General features: G+C 42.7%; 1 protein-coding gene across 1 annotated transcript in view; it reads right to left on the bottom strand.

The window, feature by feature from the left end:
- Positions 1-9,564: 9,564 nt before the first annotated feature.
- The window catches only part of C2H1orf216 (chromosome 2 C1orf216 homolog), a 55,510-nt gene continuing 39,232 nt past the window's right edge, over positions 9,565-25,842 (bottom strand). Inside the window, exon 2 of the mRNA XM_068265451.1 lies at positions 9,565-13,330. Within this exon, the coding sequence (XP_068121552.1) occupies positions 12,468-13,301 (834 nt within the window). The 5' untranslated portion in view covers positions 13,302-13,330 and the 3' untranslated portion in view covers positions 9,565-12,467. The remainder of the gene's footprint in view (positions 13,331-25,842) is intronic.

Genomic DNA, 25,842 nt, shown 5'->3' with positions numbered 1-25,842 from the left:
TTTGCACAGTACTATTACTATCAGCTGCAGGGATCAGCACTCGGGTAGCAGTTCAGGGACAAATGATCTGCTCTGACCCAACTTCACTCCTCTTCATGTATGCTTGTTGTATGTAAGCAACTCCACTTAAGCCAAAATATCACCATGACAGCAAAGCAACTGGCATTTCTTTAAAAGCGAAGAAATATAGCAGCCAATATATTTCTCTTAATTCAAAGCATCTTTAACCACTTAACGACCGCCTAACGCCGATAGGCATCGGCAGGTCGAAGTGGTGTTTCCATGGAACGTTCCATGTCAGTTCACGGAGGGTGTCTCCGTGCATAGCCTGCAAGCCTCCGATCGCGGCTCGCAGGCGAAATGTAAACACATGGAGAAGAAATCCCCTGTGTTTACATCATACGGTGCAGTAGCACCGTAAAGGAGATCGGTGATCCCCGGCCTCTGATTGGCAGGGGATCGCTGGCATCTGATAGGCTGAAGCCTATCAGAGGTGGTACAGGACGGATTGCCGTCCTGTGCCGCCCATGGAGCAAAGGGGATGGAGGGAAGGAGAGGGAGGGAGGAATAGCGCTGTGGAGGGGGGCTTTGAGGAGCACCCCCAGCTCGGCCACACAGAGCGGCGGCGATCAGACCCCCCCAGCAGGACATCCCCCTAGTGGGGAAAAAAGGGGGGAAGTCTGATCGCCCTGCCTCAAAGCTGATCTATGCTGCGGGCTGGAGAGCCCACGCAGCACAGATCAGTGAAAAATACCCTGGTCCTTAAGTGGTTAAGGCTGGGTTCACATATGACATAGCATGAAAAAGTAGCATTTTAGGATGGTGAATTTGCGATTTGCTATTGCATTTTTACCACGTATTTGGTGCATTTTGCATCTGAGTTTTTTTACGCAGATGCGTTTTTCATACGTTTTGCATGTGTTTTAATGCGTTTGCGGTTCGCTAATGGAAAATGCATATGTGTTTTGTATGCATTTTTTTTTGTATGCAAATCCCTAGGAAGACAACAGGAAGCTAAACACATCAGAGATCTTTATTTTTTAATTAAAAAAGCTTTAAAAAACGCATGAAAAACGCAATGCATATGCGTTAACAGACTTTTATTACGTGTGTTTTGGCAGCCAGCCTGCATATTATGCAACACTACCAGTGTTTGCAAAACGCATACTGTACAAATGCAGTGAAATGCAGCTTCTTCTGCGTCCCATAGACTAACATTGCTGCATAAAACGCAGCATTTCCCGCTACGCTAGCGTCTCTGCTATATGTGCACTCATCCTAAAAAAAGATCGACAGCCATAAAATCAAATTCCTATTACCCAATGCTCTGTGTTTATTATGTAATCTACATCTTGAGCCTGCATTGCAAGCATTCCAATACAATCATAAATGTGTCTGCTGTAATGAATCTCATCTCAGTCACCCTGGCTATTTTCTTGTTTCTCGAGAGAGGGGAGCTTAAAAAAAAAGCATTGTTATCTTCCCTTCTTCCCCTCCCACATTCCTGCTCCTTGCTGATTGACTGAGGGCAGTTCAGTGTGACAAGAGGCTGAGAAGGGAAATGTAAGCTAAATCGCCTCATAACTCTGCAGAAGCTGCTGAAATCCGATCGATCTGTTTACAAAGCAATGTGTTTACAAAGCAAATTAGATATGACAGTGCAATTCTGCATAGACCATTTCAGGCACAGGAGAAAAAATAGGGGAATACATTACATCAGGGTTGGCTTCACTCAGAGGCAGTAAAGATGGAAAATGCCTGGAACAGTTTGCACTTTATTAACTACATAATATTCACTGAAATCAAAATGTGGACAGTACAATACATATATTATGTAAGTAGAACAAGTATTAATCTACTTATGTATGTGGTTTTTTTTCCCGGTATAGTATGGCTGACCCTCATGCTTTAAGTGATGTTTTAGGTATGGGGCTTGGATTTCACATGGATGGACCATGAGGCATGACTGGAGAGTCTCAAGGTTTGAAAGGTAAAAAAGGCCTAGAAGGATCATCTGCCCATGCAGGTTTTCAGCACCCCTGTGCAGATGATGCATCCATTGAAAGCTTCCAAGAAATCTCTGTCTGCAGTTCTTCATGAAAAGGTATTCTGCACTGTAATATTTGGTATTATGGAAAAACATATTTCCTAACATCTCTTTCTCATGCTTTCACAATTTTTTTTCTTTAGATTTAACAAATATCTTCTGCGTATAACTATTTTAAATGACAGTTATAACATCGAACTATATGCCAGTAGGAATGTTATGGACAAAGGAAGTGTGACACTTTGTTCAGTGACATCAACGGGAGACATTCCCTTTCAAAAAATGCAGTTACACAATCCCCATCATTTGTCACAGTCATTAACAGTTCTCTTTAGTGTATTGAATAGCCCAAGAAGAGTGTGTCACATATGCTTCCAAGATTTCATGTGGGCTAGTGAATTACTTCTCTCCATCAATAGACTGTGAGTGGACAATGTATAACCAAGATATATTTATATACCATGCAAATAGTTACAAAGGCAAAAAGGTATTGTAACCAGCATGTGGCCTACTGAGCAGACTTTATGGAGGGTGGATGTTCCGTCTCCCAGTGATTTCATTACACAGAGAACAGGATTTCAGTGAGAAGGATGTCCGAGTAACCACAATGTCGCTTATTTATAGTCATTACATCATAAAAGAATTAGATGTGCATAGACTGCAACACTCTCGGCAGGCATATCTGTGAACAATTTGCTAGAGCTGAAATACAAGGAAACGTTAATAATTACACAGATTATAACTTCCATAGGTTCCTCACTCTGTTGAATCAAATCGAATGTTTAATCTCTTAAACATCTCATAATGTTTCTTGGTTTGAATCCCAGCCAGGGCACTATCTGCACAGAATTTGTATGTCCTCCCAGTGTCTGCATGGGGTTCCTCTGGGTTTCTTCCCACATCCCAAAAACTTACAGATAAATTAATTTGCTTCCCCCTAAATTGGCTTCAGACTGGGATACATATACTACACAATATACATAGACATATGATGGGATTAGATTGTGAGCCCCTCTGAGGGACAGTTAAGTGATGAGACAATATTCTCTGTACAGCGCTGAAAGATGTCGGCGCTATATAACTATTAAATAACAATGTTATCATACCTGACAAAGAGTTATTGCCCTCAAATACTGTATTGGTTGTGCAGCTTTATAATCCTGATTAGTGTTGGTGTGCGAATTAAGGACCATTTGGTTCGAAACCCTAACACACGCATGCAGCACCATTTCAGCACCAAGCAGCAGGATGAGGTGCATTTCCTTTAACCCTGACACTTCTTCCTTCCAGCTTGGTATTGTGCTGCTGAACTCATGTGTCCGGGTTCCGAATAATGTGGTTGTGATTTGAACACCAACACTAATACTAGCTGATCATCATTATTATGTATTTATATTGCACTCAGATTTGCTTTTAGCGCGTACAGTGAACAATTAAAATTCATGTAACTACTGTAATTGTTCCTCAGCAGGAATTTCATTTCCATACTACATTCAAGGGCCAGTTAACCTAACAGTACAGTTTTTGCAAACAAGTGCTCATGGTTGCATATTATACTTATTTACTCAATATATACTCATATATTATACTGACTTTACCATCTGCATATTACAGCTTACATGTACGCTGTCATCATCCACCTTACAGACCACTTTACCACTGTATACCACAAGGCGGATAGTGATACTTTACAGCAATATTACGCTATGTGTAGATTTTGACTGTACAAGTGTTGTATGTGAAGCTGGGTTTGCCAGTGCACTGACTAGTGAGGCGCATGTACTGATCGTACTGTGGGGAACCTATGTGAAGAATCTGTGGAAAAGACACTTTTATACAAAGCAGGTAATTTTGGCACCAGCGGCGGTTCAGTAAAATGGGCACCACATAGAGTGCAATGTTAATTGCTGCTATAGTGTTGCCCACTGTGCAATTTGGGCACTGCCTGTGTACAATAAATAGCGGTACAGGCGGTGCATGTATCTCCAGTGAGGGAGGGGTCAGTTACGGTTAGGCATCGGAAGAGGGTTAGGTTAAATGATAGTGGAATATCTGTAGAAATTACTAATATTTTACTATTGGAATTACCCACTTCCCAATAGTAGAATATCTGTAATTTTACCTATATTCTACTAGTAGTTTTCTGGGACCCACATTTCCGCAGCACCTTTTTACCAAGTGGAAAGACGCACATGTGCAATTATTTCAAATTCCGATCACATTTCTGATAATTTTTCTGATTAGTAATCGATCGAAAATAAATCGAAAGGACGTACACATGGTTTGATGGCCGGTATCTTGATATTTTCCAGCATGTCCGATCTGCTTATGATCGAGAAAGGGATACATTTTGAGCTTGGGATCAGCCACTGGCAATCAACAGGCTGTATATTTATTTTGCCCCATATGGTCCTTTTCCCCATTGGAAGTGGGATCTAAAGTGAGCATTGCATGGTGTGTACCAAGCCTTAGACTTGTACCAGATTGGACATGCTTCCTAAAGATTCAGGGCAACTGTCTGACTTGTGTTACTGTTTACATTACATTACATTCTGACTTGATATATACCAAAACATATTATCCATAAGAGTGGGAGGCAGAATGCAAACAGGAGGGATAGAGGGAAAAGTCTCCCACTCCTTTGCAGAACACCCTTGTCTGATGTTATGATCGTTTAACATGTAAAAGTATACAGGGCCAGATTGGTGGACATGGTGGCATTGCATCCACATACAGTATATGCACATTAATAGAGACTTGTTATATGAGCGTAATGGTATCTGTACTAGTTATATGGGGAACACGAAGGGGTAGGATTCCTAATTCCAGCCTGTGTAGATATACAATTTCCCAAATCCTACTCCATGTGTTGGGATTTGTAGTTACATCAGAGTAACCATTTCCTGATGCATAATGCTAACCTTCTCCTACTGGCACTAATGCTTCTTGATGCCCACCCCTATCCTCCCTTACTTTAATGTTAACCTTTTCCTAACACCAAACCCTAACATCCCCTCCTTGATGCTAACCCTTTCCTGACAAAACTACCTTTTTTGAAGCTTAACCTTAACTCAGTGTTTGTCAAACCTGTCCTCGTGACTCCCCAACGGTGTATGTTTTGCAGGCAACCTCACCTATGCACAGGTGGGTTAATTAGTGTCTCAGCTAGGTGGGTTCCATGTAGATGAGACACTAATTACCCCACCTGTGCATATGTGAGGTTGCCTGCAAAACATGCACTATTGGAGAGTCACAGAGACAGGTTTGAGAAACACTGCCTTAACTGATGCATTTTACCTTTCCTACCCTATCACCTAACACTACCCTCCTACATGAAGCCTAGCATTAACAAATCCTCAACTTTAATAGTTCTCAACCCAGCTGCTGATTCCAAGCACTCAGGGATATATAACAGACAAACTCTGGCACCCAAATGAATCCCTCGTGGCTGAAACAGCTGTTTTAGCAATAGCCCCCTGGGTAGAGGCATCAGCTATGTTGTAGCTGATCACTGGCCCCCAAACCCACTGTGACAAAATGAACTGTTCTGAACTGTGTTCACTCAATAAGGAAGATTAGTGCGTCACTGTAACAGCAGCAAATAAAACAGTTTTTAAATATGATTTGCTTTTATGTAGTGTTCATTATCCATGAACTAAAGTTTCCCCTCATTTATCTCAGAGTAGTGTTTGGTAGAGGAGAATGTTCTTTTTGTTAGTCTTGGGACTTAATCGCTAATATTGCTTCAGGCCCTATTTCTTGACTGTATATAGAAGTCTATTATGTGTAAGTCCTATTGTGTAATTCTTATAAACATACGTCATTCATAATACAGCATATGGGTTGAATAGATAATTGTAAAAAAAATGTTTCCCTGTGTGAAAGGGAACAAAAAAGTGAAAGAAAGGCTACCTTCCAAATTACCTGAGGCATTCCTTCCACCACAATCCCTGTTTTCCTATTCCCACAGCCATACATATAAAGAGGGGTTTAAGCTTTTCTGCCCTAGGCCATCAGCCCCTCAGTGTTCCTTATCAATGGGATAAAATGCAGGCATAGAGCCTAGGGCAGCATCAGCAAGCCCTGCTCTCGTCTACTGCTAGTCCTCTTTCAGCAGACCCATTCCTCTCCCGTGCCTGAAGAAGGTTATCACTGCAGCCTCAGCCCCTCCGAGCTTCTGAGCTGGGAGACTACATATTAGCCCTATGGCTATCAATATGGCTGCTAAATCTTATTGCTGTATTGCAATCAATGCAGCACAGATTAAACACTTATTGTGGATAGGAATTATTTTAACAAATGCTCCAGTGTTTACCCATATCTCATCTGCCAATAAACTGGACTCTGCTTTAACCCTTTAGTGTTCATAGATGCTCTGAGATGAGAATGGGCAGGCTACAGGCAGCCAAATACAAAAGAGATGTGAATGTAAAGTGTGTGCCTTTAAACAATAAGATAGTGCAAACTGCGATAATCTGCAGTAATCTGCAGACCCCCCCCCCCCCTTCCTAGCTTATAACTTAAAGAAACCCCGAAATGAGCAAGCAAGACAAAATCTAATAGTAATCAAGGCAATAAGTGAATGGCAACAGTGCATAACACACAAAGAAGATAGAACTGTAAATGACAGGCTTAATTTCCCAGCATTTCAGTATCCAGCATCACAGTACAAACCATGAAAAGGTGTGACCTTTAGTTTACAGGAAGAAGGTGGTGAACAACCACCTTCTATTTTGCACTGAACCTTATCTTAGGGTTCATCCTCCGATCTGATGGCCACTGAGCAGCATCATGCAGCTAAATGGCAGTGTTTGTAACTTCAGGCATGTCAGTATCTGAAATGCAGTACAGTTACATAGCAGCAAAGAACTGCACCATGTCATGGCTGAGAGCACTCAGATGTGCCTGCATGATATGGACTAAGGGTCCCTACCAAATACCCCTACCAAGCACTTTACAGCGCCCGGTGGGCAGGCTGAAGCAGCTGATAGTGAATTCAATGCATTCTGCTGCCCATGTGAAAGTCTCTTCACTCTCTAAATGATAGGTGAGCAAACAGCCAATGACACAAGGTTAAAAATAACTATTTCATTTTAGCACCCACCTCGGTGGTCGCATAATACACTGCAATGAAATATGAAAAAAAAAGCGAGGCTATACAGTGCCAAAATGGTGATTTGTGTGTCTGATTGTAGCCAATCGGCAATTAGAAACCGAACGTGTGGGGGAGTAAGAAGGGTTAGTGTTAGAATTTAGGAGGGGGTTAGTGCTAGGAACTAGGAGGGGTGTAATAGTGTTAGGTATTAGGAGGTAGTGTTAGTGTTAGGTCTTAGGAGGGAGGGTTAGTATGAAAATAGGGTGCCAAGTAAATGAATAGGAGAATATCAGTATGCATATGTTACTGATTATTTTCACTATTGGCATCACTTGGCCCCAAGTCCAGGCAGAGCCACTATATGTACTCTAATCTAATTGTCATACAGAGTTAAACATCAAAAAAAAATAGACAAGTATAATTAAATATTTTAAAGTATTTTTCATGGTTTTGCTTTGGCTCTGATGTCATATGAGCAACACAACACCAGAGATAAATAACAGCTACAAAAATGCTTATTCCCAACAATGTTTTGAGGCAGATACTTATCTGTAGGAAGTAACAACCAGCTGCAAATCTCTCTATTAATGATAGTGATTTGAATATGGGTGCCCTCTTTCTCTCACTCATTACAGAAACGTATTTGCAGCAGAAATTTGCTGGATATTTTCTATACGCATTTTATAGTAAGGATGTGCACGTTGTCACATCTGAATGAAAAAACTGAGTCTTGCTCTCTCAAAGTTGCCATCAGACACATTGAGTATTTTTGAGGATGAGACTCATGGGGTCCTGATGCTATAAAAAGGGCTCTTTTTTTAACCTTGCCTCTTTTTACAAAAATCCTTGCCTCTTTTTAAAAAAATTCAGTTTTCTTCAAATTCTGCTAAACCTGGTCAAATATTTGAAGAGAAAGTGAGCACAGTAATATTTTTTCTTTGTAGAGCATGGGGACCATGGTTGGAAGTTTGATTCAGTCAAAAAGTGGACAACAATTTTTGGTTGGTGTTCCTGTAGAGAGTAACACAAATGTACAACTGCTTCATTTTAAGGCTCCTTATTGGTGGATTTAAAGAAAAAGATAGTCACAAAGAAGTGTCCTGGCTTTGCCATTACCAAAACTTACCTACTAGAAACTTCATTACAACCCCTGTGGGTCACAGGTATTCATATGGTCTTTTGAAGGGCTCAAGATTTCAGTAGAAGTGTGAGCAGCTGCCCCACCACATGGGACCATACTTATGCCTGTAAATTGGAAAAAAATAAAAGTTGCAAGGAGAGTTTGCTTTCCCCAGCTAGTAGCAAATCACACTCCTCAGCACACAGCAGATCACCTTACCTTACCCACCTACTTGCTCTGCTGAGAGAGATTTGTTCTTTGTATCCAGAACTACAATCACAGTTCTGCACAATCTCATCATTTTCTTGTCCAGCCCCTGCCTCCTCAGTGGGTAATAAAGCAATGCATCCTATCCATGCCTCCCCAATATGTTTTTAAATACAACATGTACCTACATGATCCTGCCCTACCTGCAGTAAGAAACCATTTATTTTATTTAGATCTTTTATAAAACACCGGGAATGGTTAGATTCCCCCTATTTTTACCCCCTATTTTTACAATCTGACCAGGGACAGAGATAAAACTCTCTTGAGCTGTTTTATTGTTTCTTTTTCACCAGGAGAGATGGTGGGTGCCCTGAGGTGATCTTTTCAAATTGGGAGAGACTAGCTGGGGTACCTTCCTCCCATTTCTTTCCTGACTAAAGGTCCGTACACACGCCGGACTGCAGGAAATGACGGGTCCGTCGTCACCTCCCGCTGGGCGGGCGTTCCAGCGACAGTCCGGCGTGTGTACAGTCTGTCTGCAGACTGATACGGCTGTTTCTGAGCGATCCGCCCGGCGGATCGCTCAGTCAGAAGCAGCCGTATCAGTCTGCCGACAGACTGTACACACGCCGGACTGTCTGCTGAAAACACGCCCAGCAGGAGGTAACGAAGGACCCGTCATTTCCTGCAGTCCGGCGTGTGTACGGACCTTAACACATGTGGGCTATGATGGGATGTGTGAAAAGTCCAGATAGCAACCAAAAATCAACTCCATCCAAGAAATGTGCACTGTTATCCCAACAGGAAAAGAAACCAGCTAGCCATGTACACTTACTTTCAATTAATTTACTGCATACAAGTCTGTTACACAAAACGTCATGAATTGCTAATGTATGCAAATTTCTTATTGCACGTGTTTGAAAATTGGAAGCTAAACTAGCGTTTTCATTTGCAAAACAATCTTTGTTTTAAGAAAAAAAAACATTTTCATTATTTGTTTATTTTTACTGCAATTACAAACTATACAGGAATCTTAACACAATGTAATATGTTACACATTAATACAGTATTCAGAAAGATTTTGTTTTTCCTTTAACAAACTAATGACATCTGATTACAGAAACCTGTGATTTACTTGACGGTAAAGATAATATACAGGTATGGTTTATTTATTAGCTAACTAAAAATATTAGATTAGTAAGCAATACATATATTGTAATATCTTCCACAGATGAGGTTGAGAGTGGGATGAAAAAAACTTATATTAAACGCTTACTCCTTTAATCATTTCAGTTACCCAATAAATGGTATCATCCTTATTCTAAACACTCTGCTTTAATTAAAGAGGAAGAAGCTTGCCCATTAACCATTTCCCTGGCCCTTTTTCTGCGCACTGTGGCACCCAATACTTTTTTTTGCCTCCCCCAGCCTATCAGCCTAGATGCAGAGTAGCGCAGGGAGCATGTTGATATTTACCTGATCCGGATGCAGGATTGGTTCTCCTCTTCCACCATGGAGCTGCACTGTATGCTGACATCCTGCTTTGGGTCCCGATCACATGTCATATAATGTGATGGGGAGCAGGAGGATGATGTCAGCATACATCGCAGCTCCGTGGTGGAAGAGTAGACCCTATCCTGCGCCCAGATCAGGTAAATATTAAAGCGATACCTGCACTACTCTCCATTTAGGCTGGCAATCAGCATGAAAACAGTTGGCTGCAGCAGGTCTACCCTGAGTTATCTGACATGAGATAACTTGAGCGGGGCTGCCAGAAGGTTAATAAGGGTGAAAGAGCTCCTAATGTAAAGCTCTGTATTAGAGCTGCAAGGTGGGTATTAGCAGCAATAACTCACCCGCATATCTATAAATCAGTAGAGGTCCAAAATTCTACTACCTCCATTGGCACTGCCACAGACATTTTTATCCGAGTATTCTGAAGCTCTGTTTCCACCTCCACCTGCATTGCCACGGCCCACCGCCAGGCTCAGCAGCTGCCTATTGGGCCGCGGCTGCCAAGCTAGAGGCAGCCGTGGTGACACAGGTGGGGTGGCCACAGAATTCAAAACACTTCTGAAAAAAGAAACATCACAGCAGTTTTGCCAATGGAGTGGGTGGCGGTTCAGACCTCTAATGACAGGCAAAAGGGTGAATTATTGCCGCTAACACCTGCCGATCCTTGCAGCTCTAAAGCTGGCCACTAATGGTCCAATTTGTAGCGAAAAATCGCTCGAGCGATCAGAAATTCTGATCGGATTGGTTGTAAATAATCTCCATTGGTGGACACAATCGATTATGAATGAGTGAAAAAAATGTCGCCCGAATGAATTTTCGTTGAACGAAAATTTGGATTTTCTTGGTGGTCGTGATACATAGGAAGCAATGATCGGTTAGACGAATGGTGTAGTGAACAATTTTTCGTCCAATCAGAATTTCTGATCGCTCAAACGATTTTTCACTAGAAATTGGACCGTTAGTGGCCAGCTTATGACAGAAATTTACATTACTCTTTAGCATATGGCTAACATCGTAGAATACTCTATTTACTAGATTGTTCAAAAAAGAGTAATAAAGAAGAAAATTGTTCATCTTGGTGACTGTGTTATACCTTTAGGTTACAAAGCATCAGATATGAACTGATTCCCTTTCAAAACATATCCTATATGAGCTCTGCCAAAACCACAGCTTCACCAATGACTCTAAAAGTCTTTAATGTCCTCCATAACAGAACCTCAGGTCTGCTGCAGCTCTCTGCTAAGAAAGGTAAAGTCCTTGAATAATGAGGCCTGAACTTCACCAACACTATCAGTGGACATCTGCTATTTTCAACTATTTTAACCCAAGAACAGCTAATGTAGATTTAAACTTCATGTTCATAAATAGAGATGGACGATCACTAAGATGCAAATAATTTCAAGTTGATGCAGGATTATGCAAATTGTGTATGCAAACGTACACAGCTTAAAAATGAACCAATTGAATCCCACCTTTCAGAGGCTTCATGATAACACTGCAATTATTCAACTGCTAGTTTAATGACCTTCCAGCTACCTCCACTATGTTTCAATATGACCCAGGTAAGAGCTGCCATTTTTACCAAGCTGTCAGCCAGGTTTTTTAAGAGAAAAAAGCAGTCCGGGTTTTCCTGATCATATAAGATATTCCCTCTGCAGATTTTGAGAGATCAGATCCATGAATGTCCCAATTACAAGCTGCACAGAATTTGCATCTCATTTAGCATCTGTAATAGGTACAGATGACACTTTTAGCAGGGCTTTATGGGCCTTCATACTGACAGACTATGAGAGCTGCCATTGCTGGCCTCTTTCCATCCTGAATTAGTATGCAGAGCAGGTGTAGCAACCTGATGTAGTGACCTCATGTTGCCTTAACTAGTTACAATACTTGTAGCAAGTCTGAGGGTGACTACACAAATCCAATTTTGATTGGCCAATGATTTGCTAATTTTACCACCTCCATGTAGTATAGGGTTAAAAAAAATGTGAAAACAATGAACAGATGGTGTAGGTAAGCTCTCATAATACCTGGAAATGGTAAAATTGGGCAATGACTGTCCAATCAATATTGGATGTGTGTTTGCACCCTTAGTTTTTTAAATCATCATATGCTTTCTGGATAATGGATCCCATTCCTAAAGACCACAACTAGTTTCACTCTACATGCTTAAAAATGATATATACTCTACCATACAAAATAAACGGCTGTGGATGGTATTTGTCACGGGCAGCAATCTTGCATTAGTGATCACAACAATGTGCTGCCAGTGCTGTTTCTTGCTGCAGAAAATGTTAGACACTTTAGCTGCCACCGTAGGCATACATATTTTGCCAGGCTTGCAATGATCAATGTACTGTTGCTTCTTATTGAGTCAACCACCTTTTTCATGTATATTTAAAGATTACTGATGAATAACCTTGGAATAAGAGATATGTAGTCTAATTCACCAAGAAGAGGTTTAGCTTTAACTTCCAGAGACTTCACACTGCCTCTTTGGTAGGTGATTTGTTGCAGCCATGCTGGATGTATCTCAGCATCTCCTTGCGGTTGTCGAGAATTGTGTCAAAGCTCTCCTGAAGCCTGTTCTGCTGATCCTTAACCCGCTGCTGGAGACCTCGGATCCATCTCAGGAGAGCTAGGCGTCTATACATTGTTAATTGGGCATGGTGTTTTTCCTTTTCCAATTCCTTTAGCTTTTCCTTGTCCTGCAGACTTTGGAAAGCTTCTGTTAGTGTTTGTGTAAGAGATTCTGAATCTGAATCATCAGAGTTTTCTACTTCAGGATCTTCATTTTGGATAGATGCCACTGCTGGTGAATTGGTAACTTCCCATGTGCTGAGTGTGACACTATCAGGACTATCAATGCTAAGTGAACTGCTAGCGTAACCATTGTCTTCTAATGGCGAACTAGCCCATTCGTTACATGCAGCTGGTGTCTCTTTAGGTGTATCGCCTCCTAACTGCATTATTTCTGCACCTTCAGGTGGGCTCCTAATCTCCTCCTCTGATGATGACAAACTAATTCCTTCAGACCTCACTGCCCTCAGTTGTGCCATTGCCATCTTCTTTAGATGGGTGTTATTGTCTTCTAGTTCTGTATTGTCCTCTTCTTCTTTAAGTTTCTCTTCATTGTCATCTTCTTCCTTTTGGTCTTGTCTCCAGTTTTCATTTTTGTCACATGTCTCCTCTAGAATATTGAAGTTGGTGTCCTGCTTCCTTTCTTTCACACTGGGTAGTGGAAGGTTCCCCAATGTCTTGGCCTCATAAAAAGAAGATTGATGATGACTGGCATCAGATTTCTTTATAACAAACATTTCAACCAGCTCTGTTCTTATTCCTTTCCCTGTAAATATCAAATACATTACAATTACTATATTATTATGACACCTTGTAATTAATGAAATTGGAATGTAATACAATCTCACCAACAAGTGTGTGAGGGTTAAATGGACTGCACTTAAACTGAATAGATTAGGGTGATTCTGATGAAGTAGGGACATTATTATCTGCATCCTGGAAGCATATCACCAGTTTCTCCCAGATGATAATGAGTCCTGAGAATGAACCAAAGTTATCCATGGTTTCACCACTCTGAATTCATGAAACATCATCAGCATATCACCCTAAGACATTTACATGCAGACCAACTTATTTTCCTTTAATGCCTGGACAAACCAGAGTTTGATTGCCAACACTTTAATCATGATAGCAAACAATTGAAGGGATGGTGTGCATGGCATTCAGAGTCATACACTCTCTGGTTCATTCTGAAGAGTTCTGGCCTAATTCTAAACCCAGCTAAGGCTCTTCAAATGAATGGCCACTTAACACCCTAGTTCAGTTTTTCCTGTGTTGACAAAAATTTGATTTCCCTAGCATAAAGTTAGTGTTATTGAGACAGGTCATTGATAATATATTTTTTTTCAACTGTACATGTAATATTTCAGCCAATACCTTATAATACAAATTTAAGAGGGATTTTGGCTCATAGAAGTTAAATTCTTAAATTCTATAGTGCCCTTGTCTGCCGTCAAAATCCAGATTATGTAGGCACCATGGTTGTGGCAGGGTGTGGCTAAAAATTGCTGTCTTCAAACTAAATTAATGAGTTATCTCAATAGCACTGACTCATATCTTTTATAGATGTTGGATCACAAGCATTCAGGATCTAGAGATTTCATAAAAGCCAATAGGAAAAAAGCATATAGCAGTTCTTCCTATGTAAAGTTAACTTCAAATAAATGAAAGTGGTCCAGAGAGAGTTATGGGAGATCAGCAGTGTTTGTCAAATAGTCCTGTATGGGAATGGGAGAGAGCTACAAGGAGTACAGCACTGAAGGAAGGGAATGTGCATTTCAGTCAAATGCTGTTCCATCAAATAAGTTTAGTCACAAAACATAGGGGAGGCTTATGGAGACATAGGAGCATTTCCCAATGTGGTTGCAAACAATTAGAATGGGTGACAGTCATCTAATGTCTGTATGTGGCTTTACAAGGAGAATTGAATAAGTTTCTCTGAATATTGACACCACAACTGTACAAAGCTACTCTGCTTGTCTACAGAAATAAGGAATAAACAGACTGCTATCTTTGACAAAAGGACAGTAAACTCACTTACTTAAACAGAATCTTTCTGTATTGGCTTTATTCCCTGATGCTGCCAAGATGCAAATAATGGCAAGCTGAAATGTGGGAGACTAGATTTAACATGAAATCTTGCTTTGTATTCAGATAAGCAGTAAATATGCTCACGGACGTAGGAGAGTAGTCAGACACACATGCATGATTCTAATGCCCTGCAGAGAATCCGTCTATTGTCTACCCTCAAGATATGTATACATCAGTTTCGGTTGAACATACAAGTTCATGACTATTGCTGGATTCTGTAACAGCAAATCTGCATGCACAAAATAACAGTCGGACATGGACTTAAAACCTGGGTGATCATATCCCCCACAAAATCTTTATCTGGGGCTGGCTGTATTGACATGAAATATGCCCTGATTCAACCTCAATTATCCAAATAAATAGATATTTAAAGCAAACTCTAAGCAAATCTCGCGTAAAAAATCTAATTAACCCTTTCGGGACCGGCTGCCTCACCCACCTTAAGGACCAGGAGATTTTTGCATGGGGGGGGGGGCGCGATTGGTGTGGTCAGGCAGCCGGATCCCTGGTAGGGCTAAGCTTGTTATGGTGTCCCCAGTGTGGCCAGGTGTCCCCCGTATTGCAGGCAGGCTTTACTCACCTTCCAGGCTCCATCGATGAGCAGCTGTGGACTCCTTCTCTCTGGCCGGCATCCCCGCTCATACTGACTTTACGTTCCGGGTCGCGGCTTGATGACCTGACACTTACGTCAGAGCGAGTGGGTATGCCGGTCAGAGCGGAGGGGAGCGCCGATCGCCGGGGGAACGTCAGGAAGGTGAGTGGATCTTTTTCTTCCCCTCAGACCGCCGCTGCTCTGTTAGCGATCACTACGATCTGCCAGTGATCGTAGTGATCACGTGATCAGAAGCCAATCGATATAGGCTGCTAGACACTGAGGGGAGATGTCAGCTATCATATGACAGCTTAATCTCCTCTCGGGTGCGCACGATCGCGTCGGGAGTGGAAACGGCGGGTGGCGTAAATCCTACACCCCATCAGCCTAGGGCAGCCACAAGTGCAGCGTAGGATTTACCTACGGCGCTCCCGAAAGGGTTAAAGGAGCACTATCACGAAAATTGTAAAATGAAAAAGACATGTAAACACATACAAATAAGAAGTATGTTTCTTCCAGAGTAAAATGAATCGTAAATTACTTTACTCCTATGTTGTTGTCACTTACAATGGGTAGTAGAAATCTGACAGAACCAACAGGTTTTGGATAGTCCATCTCCTCATGGGGGATTCTCGGTTTTTTTTTATTTTCATTACTGCTATAAGTGTGCTGATGGGGGATATAACTGCTATTCTCATTGTGAGTACTGTGTACTGTCATGTTGTTATTGTATTGCCTTTTGTCTATGTACCACTTGGTAGCTATGTATGTGCATGTACGGGCATGACCCAGTTATGCTTGGCGAAATAAACGATTCTGATTCTGATGGGGTGGTGTTACTGCTGTATTTCTTATTATGGAGAGTATAACTGCTGCACTCCTTGTGATGCCCTTCTGGCAATCACTAGCCTCAGCCTCTTCTCACCAGTCATCTCACCTCTGCATTGTGATTAAATGCCTTACAGTGCTGCCCATTATTATTCATACCCCTGGCAAATTTTGACTTAAAGTTACGTTTATTCAACCAGTAAGTAATTTTTTTATGGGAAAAGACGTAGGTGTCTCCCAAAAGATAATAAAATGATGTACAAGAGGCATTATTGTGGGAAAAAACATTTCTTAGCCTTTATTTACATTTGAGCAAAAAGTGTCCAGTCCAAAATTATTCATACCCTTCACAAACTGTCATAGGCCTCAATTCACTAAGATCATGCTGGAGATAATAAGGCAAGAGAAAACTTACCTCCACACAGTAAGAGAGTTATATTATCTCTTCATTCCTTACGTTACCTCTTTTGTACTTAATTTACCTCCTCTGTAGTTAAGTTACCTCCTCTGTAGTATTTTCACACGCAGTTAATGAACAGCCTGTTTTTAACTCTGGAGTTATTTTAAGGATTAAAGAGTTAAGTTAAAGACAGAAGAGTTAACTTTAGGTTTGCCTGAGGTAAAATGTTTCCTGAATACTACATGCCTTATCACCATGGTAACAACTCTAGAAGAGTTATTAAAGACAGGAGATAACCTTAGTGAATTGAGGCCATAGTCTGTTGGAAAATCCAAAATTCTTTACCATTCCAAATAGTCCAAGCTGTTCTAAAGCATCCTAATTACCCTGGTTAATTGGGAACAGCTGTTTTAATCAACTTAACAGGTGAAAAACAGCAGCTCTCTGCAGTTGGTTTGTGGACATTCATGGCTAAGACAAAGGAACTCAGTGAGGACCTGCAGCTGCGCATTGTGGCTGCTCACAAGTCAGGAAAGGTATGCAAGGCCAGTTCTAAATGTTTTCAAGTTCCAGTGGCTACAGTGCAAAGTATTATTAAAAAATACAATATGTTCCACACTGTGGAAATTCTCAGAGGACATCGTCAGAAGCCAAAAGTGACACCTGTGCTGGCCAGAAGGATAGTGAGAGAGGTGAAAAAGAATCCAAAGATCACCACTAAGGCTATTCTGGTGAATCTGGGCTCTGCTAGTGGCAATGTCTCAAGGAAGACAATCCAATGGACACTACACACTGCTGGGTTCCACAGATGCAGACCAAGGAGGACGCCACTTCTCCTCCAGGTAAGGCACACAAAAGCTCGCTTGGCCTTTGCAAATGCTCATCTGGACAACGAAGAAGACTTCTGGTCGGATGAAACAAAATTTGAATTGTTTGGTCACAATGATGTTTCCTTCATTTTGCATAAAAAAGGAGAAGCCTTCAACACAAAGTACACTATCTCCACTGTCAAACAGGGTGGTGGAAACCTAATGCTTTGGGGGTGTTTTTCAGCCAATGAATCAGGGAACCTAATCACAGTAAACGGCACCATAAAAAAAGAGCAATACATGAGGATTCTCAATGACAACATCAGGCAGTCTACAGAGAAACTTGGCCTTGTGCACCAGTGGGCATTTCAGCATGAAAATGACCCAAAACACACAGCAAAAATGGTGAAGAATTGGTTAGCAGCCAACAACATTAATGTTTTGGTGTGTCCCAGCCAGAGTCCTGGCTTGAATCCAATTGAGAATCTGTGAAGGGAGCTAAAGATCAGGGTGATGACAAGAAGATCCTCCAACCTGAAAAATTTGGAGCTCATTGATAAAGCTGAATGGGCAAAAATACCTGTGGAAACATGCAAAAAGCTGGTCTACAATTATAGGAAGCATTTGGTTGCTGTAATGGCCAATAAAGACTTTTCTATTGATTATTGAGAAGGGTATGAATAATTTTGGACTGTACACTTTTTGCTCGAATATAAATAAAAGCTGAGAATTTTTTTCCCCCACAATAATGCCTGTTGTACATCGTCTTATTATCTTTTGGGAGACACCTATGTAATTTCTTGTCAAAAAATGACTTGCTGGTTGAATAAAAGTAACTTTAAGTCAAAATTTGCCAGGGTATGAATAATTATGGGCAGCACTCTATATGGCCATACTATGCAGTCTTTTTGTATGCTGGTTTTGTATGATGGTTGTCAGGTTATGATCTGGATGTCTGACAACCGCCCGAAGTGTGTACCCCGGTTAAAACAAATCAGCCATTGCAGCATTGGATTGGTTTGGGCTGACTATTAGGATTTTTTCCGCCTGACTTCCACTTGAAAAGATGCATGCTCCAAGTGTTTACTTTGGTTATCAAAAAGTTGTTTTCTACCAGATGCATTCTAGCCTTTAATGTTAAAGTCACATGAATGGTAAGAAACCAAAATAGCATCTCTGATCAAATTAACAAAGGGAACTTCTGTTTAGGACACAGCCACAAGGGTCTTTGACGCTCAGCAGCTAACAAAGGTCAATAAGTCCAACAACAAGAGGGTTTCTGTTATCTACAAATGGTCTTTTACTTTCTAATATCTTTTATTTTGTTGAAGGATGGTGAAAAATTCATCACATGTTCCTGACACATGAGAATGCCGGCAAACACATTCAGGCTATTTTAGTTTCTCCTTAGCAGACAATATCCTACTGTGCACTAATGAAAGAGTAATGAAGTAGTGGATAAAATAATAAATATTTTAGACACACATTTTTGCCAACTACCTTTGTTTTTTAATACTCATTATTATTTTTTACTCTTGTTTTTCACCTCCAAATGATTAGGTCACCTTGGTATAAAACACGAGATTTCACATCTTTCTTTCAGGATTGGAGATAAAGATGTAGATAGGACCAAACATACCATTCCATCTTTTTTATGACTGGTGTGAGTGGTGTCCCAAATCTTCATCAATGTAAGTGCTTATTTTAATAATACTAGCCAAGTACATTACTGCTTTCTTAAAGAGGAGCTGTCAGCCATACTATCTCAGAAAAAAAATATATATAAGTAGATGAATACTAGGGTTGTCGCGATATACCGGTATCGCGATATATCGCGGTTTCAATGTGCATGGTTATCATACCATGCACATTGTCAAAATACCGGTTTTTCCACTTCCGCATTCGCCGCTCGTTGCCGCCCGTCACCACTCAGCGAGTCGGCTCTCAGGCGCCGGATATGACGCGCGTCCAGTGAGGACACGGCTGCTGGCACGCACAGACTGCCTCCCAGGCTCCCACCAGCGGCGCACTATGCAGAGCACCTCTCCTGAGTCCTGGGCTGGCGTCATCAATGACGCTTGTTCCCGCCCAGCGTCTCTGCACTCTAAGTTAATGAAGCACTTAGGACTGAGGACTTGGCTGCTGACAAGTGAGTATTTGTCCCCTGACTCCCCTCTCCCTCCCTCTGGCTCTCCACCTAATTCTAGCTACACCTATCCCTATGCTGCGGCCACCTACCACTAGCTACACCTATCCCTGGTTACCTATGCTGCGCCACCTACCACTGGCTACACCAATCCCTGGCTACCTATGCTGCGCCCCCTACCACTGGCTACACCTATCCCTGGCTACCTATTCTGCACCACCTACCACTGGCTATACCCATCCCTGGCTACCTATGCTGCGGCCACCTACCACTGGCTACACCTATCCCTGGCTACCTATGCTGTGGCCACCTACCACTGGCTACACCTATCCCTGGCTACCTATGCTGCGACCACCTACCACTGGCTACACCTATCCCTGGCTACCTATGCTGCGGCCACCTACCACTGGCTACACCTATCCCTGGCTACCTATGCTGCGGCCACCTACCACTGGCTACACCTATCCCTGGCTACCTATGCTGCGGCCACCTACCACTGGCTACACCTATCCCTGGCTACCTATGCTGAAGCCACCTACCACTGGCTACACCTATCCCTGGCTACCTATGCTGCAGCCACCTACCACTGGCTACACCTATCCCTGGCTACCTATTTTGCGGCCACCTACCACTGGCTACACCTATCCCTGGCTACCTATGCTGCGCCCACCTACCACTGGCTACACTTATCCCTGGCTACCTATGCTGCGACCACCTATCCCTGGCTACACCTATCCATGGCTACCTATGCTGCAGCTACCTATTACTGGCGGGTGGGGGCACATTATTTAATGTAAGGGGGTGGGGCCCAGGTCCAAATAATTGTTTAATACCATTTTTTTTTGACGGTTATCATACCGTGGAATTTCATACCGTTGCAACCCTAATGAATACTTGCTCTACTTACATAAAATATGTATTGCACTGTCCACGTTTTGATTTTAGTGATTTTTCTATAATAAAAAAAGAGAAAATCCTTCTCAGGATTCTCCATTTTAACTGTGTCTATCTTGAAGCCAATCCTGATGTCATTTCCTCCCTTGCCTGATTGTGCATGCATTGCCCGCCCTCCTCCCAGTCTTCAGACACTCCCACCCAGCTCTGCAATATAAAGTGCATTGTCTCAGCATGATAAATAATGGCCAATCAGAGAGGAACAGAGGTGTGGCAGGGGAAAACACAGGGGAAAGGGAGAAAGAGGACAGAAGGTAGCTGCAGGTGGTCAGTGTCAGCTCATGTCCAGAAATTAATACCATAGTGCATTACTTCAGGACAACCAATCCAAAGCAGATGTATGCAAGTCATTGTTGTTTTTTTCCATAGTGCATCTAACAATTCACATAACTAACTAACAATCATATGTCCCCCTCCAAAGTCTATGGTCCTTTTGAAGGGAAATCCAGTTTATTTACAAGTAACAACTGTTAGTAACCCCTGTTAGTGGTTAGAAAGTTGTATGGTTTTCATAAAAGTTTAACTTTTTTTGGAGAAGCAACCATATCTACAAAGGCTGGGTAAATGGGATAGTACCTCGCTACCTGCGATTATAGTGGAAAGCAACGTAGACTTGTGAGTATCTAGTCCTTATTTATTTTTATTTATCAATTCATGCTAAAATACTACACCAGTCTGATGACCCAGTGTCCCTGTTTTGGCCTCTCTTGCATATCAAAGTATATTTACAAGTTTTGTTGGACTCTCATACAAACACATGAAGAACATATGACAACATATAACAAAACTTGTTTAGGTAATACCTTAAATGACTAACTGTACAAGATTTCTTTTCAAGCTTTCACTAGTACTGCACAGGCACAGAATGCTCACAGGGACGGAAGCGATATGTGGGAATGCGCCTGGCTGGGCCACGCACGTGTAATGAAAGCGACTTGGCCAGGCTTTTGGGCTGAATTGCCAGGGACTGGAGCCACCTAGGGAGACGGCGAGGGACGAGCTGCCCTAAGGGGGTTTAAGGAAGCCCCAGGTAAAGTATGGAACCTGAGATGCTTCTCGTCTCAGGCTCCCTTTAAATGCCATTTTTTTCTATATATTTTAATCATTAAGTTACATTCATAGCAGATTGTCCCACTGTCCAGAGCTTTCAGTTTCATTTTGTTTTTTTCTATATACCGTATATACTCGAGTATAAGCCGAGATTTTGAGACTTAAAAAGTGGTCCAAAAGTGGGAGTCTCGGCTTGTATTCGAGTCATAACCCCCCAGTGCACTGCCAGCCCCTGCAACATAAAAATAGGAGCTGTGTTTGTGAGTGATGGTTAAATCCCCGCCCGCTAGAGCAGAATTTTGGCATACCTCTTTGTCCTCTTCTGCCCCTACCCCTCGTTCCCCGGAAAATGCAGCGCAGTGTTTTAGGTTTGTGTCGCTGGTTCTCGGTCCATGCCGATTCCTCTATAACGTAAGTCGCAGTCTTTGCTATGACGCCATATAGCGGCCCCCGTGCGCCACTGCAGGCTTCATAGCAAAGACTCCAACTCACGTTATAGAGGAATCAGAATGGACCGGGAACCAGCGACACAAACCTGAAACACCCGCGCTGCATTTGCCGGAGGATGAGGGGTAGAGGCGGAAGAGGACAAAGAGGTGTGCCAAAATTCTGCTCTAGCGGGCAGTGATTCTGATTTACAGCGGGCAGTGAAACTTACAAGCCGCTCTGCACATGGAGAGGAAGGGGACATGGAAGCCGCTCTCCACACGGAGAGGAGGGGGGACACAGCGCACAACGCATTGGACATTTAAAGATGCACCATGGCTCTATAAATGCAGCTCCTATTATGTTGCAGTGGGGGGTGCACTCAGGGGGGGGGGGGGGGTCATTCTGTGCTCTTGGGGCAAGGGGCAAGGCTGATGTCACTCTTCCAGTCTGCTCCGAGTGTCGTGTCTCCAGGATGACAGTTCAGGGTGCTGCTGTTGGTGAGTGCTCTGATTCTCAGGGAGATAACTGTATGTAAGTGTGTGTTCTTTACTGTGTCCTGGGGCCAAATCCAGGGCAGAAGTCAGCCATTCAGAGAAGCAGTTCATGGGAGAAGCCTGGTTAGAGGTGGCACTCTCTTCTCGTCTCCACCTCAGCTCTGACTGTGTATCAGGTACATATGTCCCTTCTACCCCCTCCAAGCCTGCTGACTTGTAGGTGGTATGCTGTCAAATGACACTGGTGACTCCAAATCACAAGGAGGAGAATATATAAATAAACTATAAAGCTGTGGGCTTCATGGATACATAAAAAAACCTCAATATTTCATGCCAGTGGGTCTGACCAACACTCACTCTGCTCTTTCCTTGAGCACTGCAGCAATCCATGCCAATGCCAGTCAATACACACTTCCAGCAATCTCTGCTACTGGGCAAGTGCAGGTACTGGATGAAGAAAACTGCCATGCATAATGAAAGAAAAAATGGTTTTGTTCCCTTCTAGGTAAGAGGACTGGCTCCTTTAATTATAAAACCGGCTTGAGTGCCTTCTCCATTTGGAACTTTAAAAAAAAATGGTGTATTATGACAAACATCCCATTGCATGTGCAAAACAGCTGTCAGCTTGTGTGTATCTCTGATGCTGTCTGTATGTAGCAATGCTGAATAAAGCCGACATTGGCCTCAATTCACTAAGCCTTATCAAACACTTTATCGAACGTTTGATAATTTACCTCATGGGTAAAATCTCATTTTGAATTCATTAAAGTGTTATAGATTCATCGAATGTTTTATCAATAAAACATTCAATAAATATACAGTTGTTTGCAAAAGTATTTGCCCCCCCTTGAAGTTTTCCACATTTTGTCACATTACTGCCACAAACATAAATCAATGTTATTGGAATTCCACGTGAAAGACCAATACAAAGTGCTGTACACGTGAGAAGTGGATCGAAAATCATACATGATTCCAAACATTTTTTACAAATCAATAACTGCAAAGTGGGGTGTGCGTAATTATTCAGGCCCCTGAGTCAATACTTTGTAGACCCACCTTTTGCTGCAATTACAGCTGCCAGTCTTTTTGGGTATGTCTCTACCAGCTTTACACATCTAGAGACTGAAATCCTTGCCCATTCTTCTTTGCAAAACAGCTCCAGCTCAGTCAGATTAGATGGACAGCGTTTGTGAACAGCAGTTTTCAGATCTTGCCACAGATTCTCGATTAGATTTAGATCTGGACTTTGACTGGGCCATTAACCTCCTTAGCGGTATGGACGAGCTCAGCTCGTCCATTACCGCCGGAGGGTGCCACTTAGGCCCTGCTGGGCCGATTTTCTTCAAGTAAAAAGTTGCACATGCAGCCGGCACTTTGCCAGCCGCGTGTGCTACCTGATCGCCGCCGCAGAGGGTCCCCCCAGCCGCCCGAGCCCAGCGCAGCCGGACCAAACAGTTCCGGCCAGCGCTAAGGGCTGGATCAGAGGCGGCTGACGTCAGCTGACGTCCATGACGTCACTCCGCTCGTCGCCATGGCGACGAGGAAAGCGATACAAGACAGGCCGCTCATCGCGGCCTTTCTTGTTACTTTTAATCGCCGGAGGCGATCAGAAGTACGCATCGGGAGCGCCCTCTAGTGGGCTTTCATGCAGCCAACTTTCAGTTCAGTTGGCTGCATGTAATAGTTTTTTTTTTATTAAAAAAAACCCCTCCCACAGCCGCCCTGGCGATCTTAATAGAACGCCAGGGTGGTTAACACATGGATATGTTTTGTTTTAAACCATTCCATTGTTGCCCTGGCTTTATGTTTAGGGTCGTTGTCCTGCTGGAAGGTGAACCTCCGCCCCAGTCTCAAGTCTTTTGCAGACTTCAAGAGGTTTTCTTGGCTCCATCCATCTTCCCATCATCTCTGACCAGCTTCCCTGTGCCTGCTGAAGAGAAGCTGCCACCACCACATTTGACAGTGGTGATGGTGTGTTCTGAGTGATGTGCAGTGTTAGTTTTCCGCCACACATTCCGTTTTGCATTTTGGCCAAAAGGTTCAATTTTTGTCTCATCTGACCAGAGCACCTTCTTCCGCATGGTTGCTGTGTCCCCCACATGGCTTGTGGCAAACTGCAAACGGGACTTATTATGCTTTTCTGTTAACAATGGCTTTCTTTTTGCCACTCTTCCATAAAGGCCAACTTTGTGCAGTGCACAACTAATAGTTGTCCTATGGACAGATTCCCCCACCTGAGCTATAGATCTCTGCAACTCATCCAGTCACCATGGGCCTCTTGACTGCATTTCTGATCAGCGCTCTCCTTGTTCGGCCTGTGAGTTTAGGTGGACGGCCTTGTCTTGGTAGGTTTACAGTTGTGCCATACTCCTTCCATTTCTGAATGATCACTTGAACAGTGCTCCGTGGGATGTTCAAGGGTTTGGAAATCTTTTTGTAGCCTAAGCCTGCTTTAAATTTCTCTACAACTGTATCCTTGACCTCTCTAGTGTGTTCTTTGGACTTCATGGTGTTGTTGCTCCCAAGATTCTCTTAGACCATGATACAGGTGATCTTAACGAGGTAGAACACAAAAATGAGCAGGTGAGTTCCAGTCTGCCCTGGTGGACAAAGGTTCCGGTGATGTTCCAGGGACACTCGGACGGGGCATCTGCAGTTCCAAAGTTCTTTCTACACCCACTGGTCGTCTGGATGGGCATGACAACTTTAGGCATCATTATCCAGGTGAGGTTGCGGGTTAAAATTACGTAAAATAAATTAACCTGGTCCAGAGATTGGTGCCTCATAAACAATCTCCGGAACCAATAGTTTAAATTAAGAGATATACAGGGTTACGGGTATAGGTTTAGTAGTACCTGTGATGGAGCTGATTGTATAAAGGCGCTCTTTTAGAAGGCACCTGGCCCTGCTCTATCGAGTAACAAACAAACGAGTTTCACTTTTCTGTGGTCATGCAAGTTTGTGAGTGATACGCAAGTGACGCAAATGCTGAGCATGTGGTATTGAGGGACTTAGAAGTAGGGCTTCCCCAGAGAGCCTGGTTACAGGAAGACCAAGAGGTCTTGCTCTCTCTCTTCGAGGGGTAACCACCGAGAGCAGAGAAGTTGTGTGAGCACGAACATCGAAAAGTGAAACATAAACGAAAGAAACCAGGTACTGGGAGGTTCAGACGCTGGGATCTGCGGGTCAAGCCGTTTTAGGGGGGATTGTTATAATTTAAGTAGGCCTCAGTTATTTGGACTGAGTTAGTCAAAAAGGCTTGATGAGCAGACCTGCCCTTTAAGGGGATTTTCTCTGAAGAGAGAAAATCTGCAGTTCTGTCAGCAGAACTAGAACATACCAAGAAGCTGTTCTGAACAAGGCCGCAGGTCTCCCTGACCTGGGCCTGGAACAATAAACATCAGTCATGTTTTGTAAATATTCACATTCCTGCATGTATGTCAAATGTCTCATTGATTATTAATCGAGTAGGTGTGTATGATGAC

Source organism: Hyperolius riggenbachi, chromosome 2 (genome assembly GCF_040937935.1).
Source record: "Hyperolius riggenbachi isolate aHypRig1 chromosome 2, aHypRig1.pri, whole genome shotgun sequence".
NCBI classification, from domain to species: Eukaryota; Metazoa; Chordata; class Amphibia; order Anura; family Hyperoliidae; genus Hyperolius; species Hyperolius riggenbachi.
Note: the sequence above shows the minus strand (reverse complement) of the source record. Positions and strands in the feature narration are given on the sequence as shown.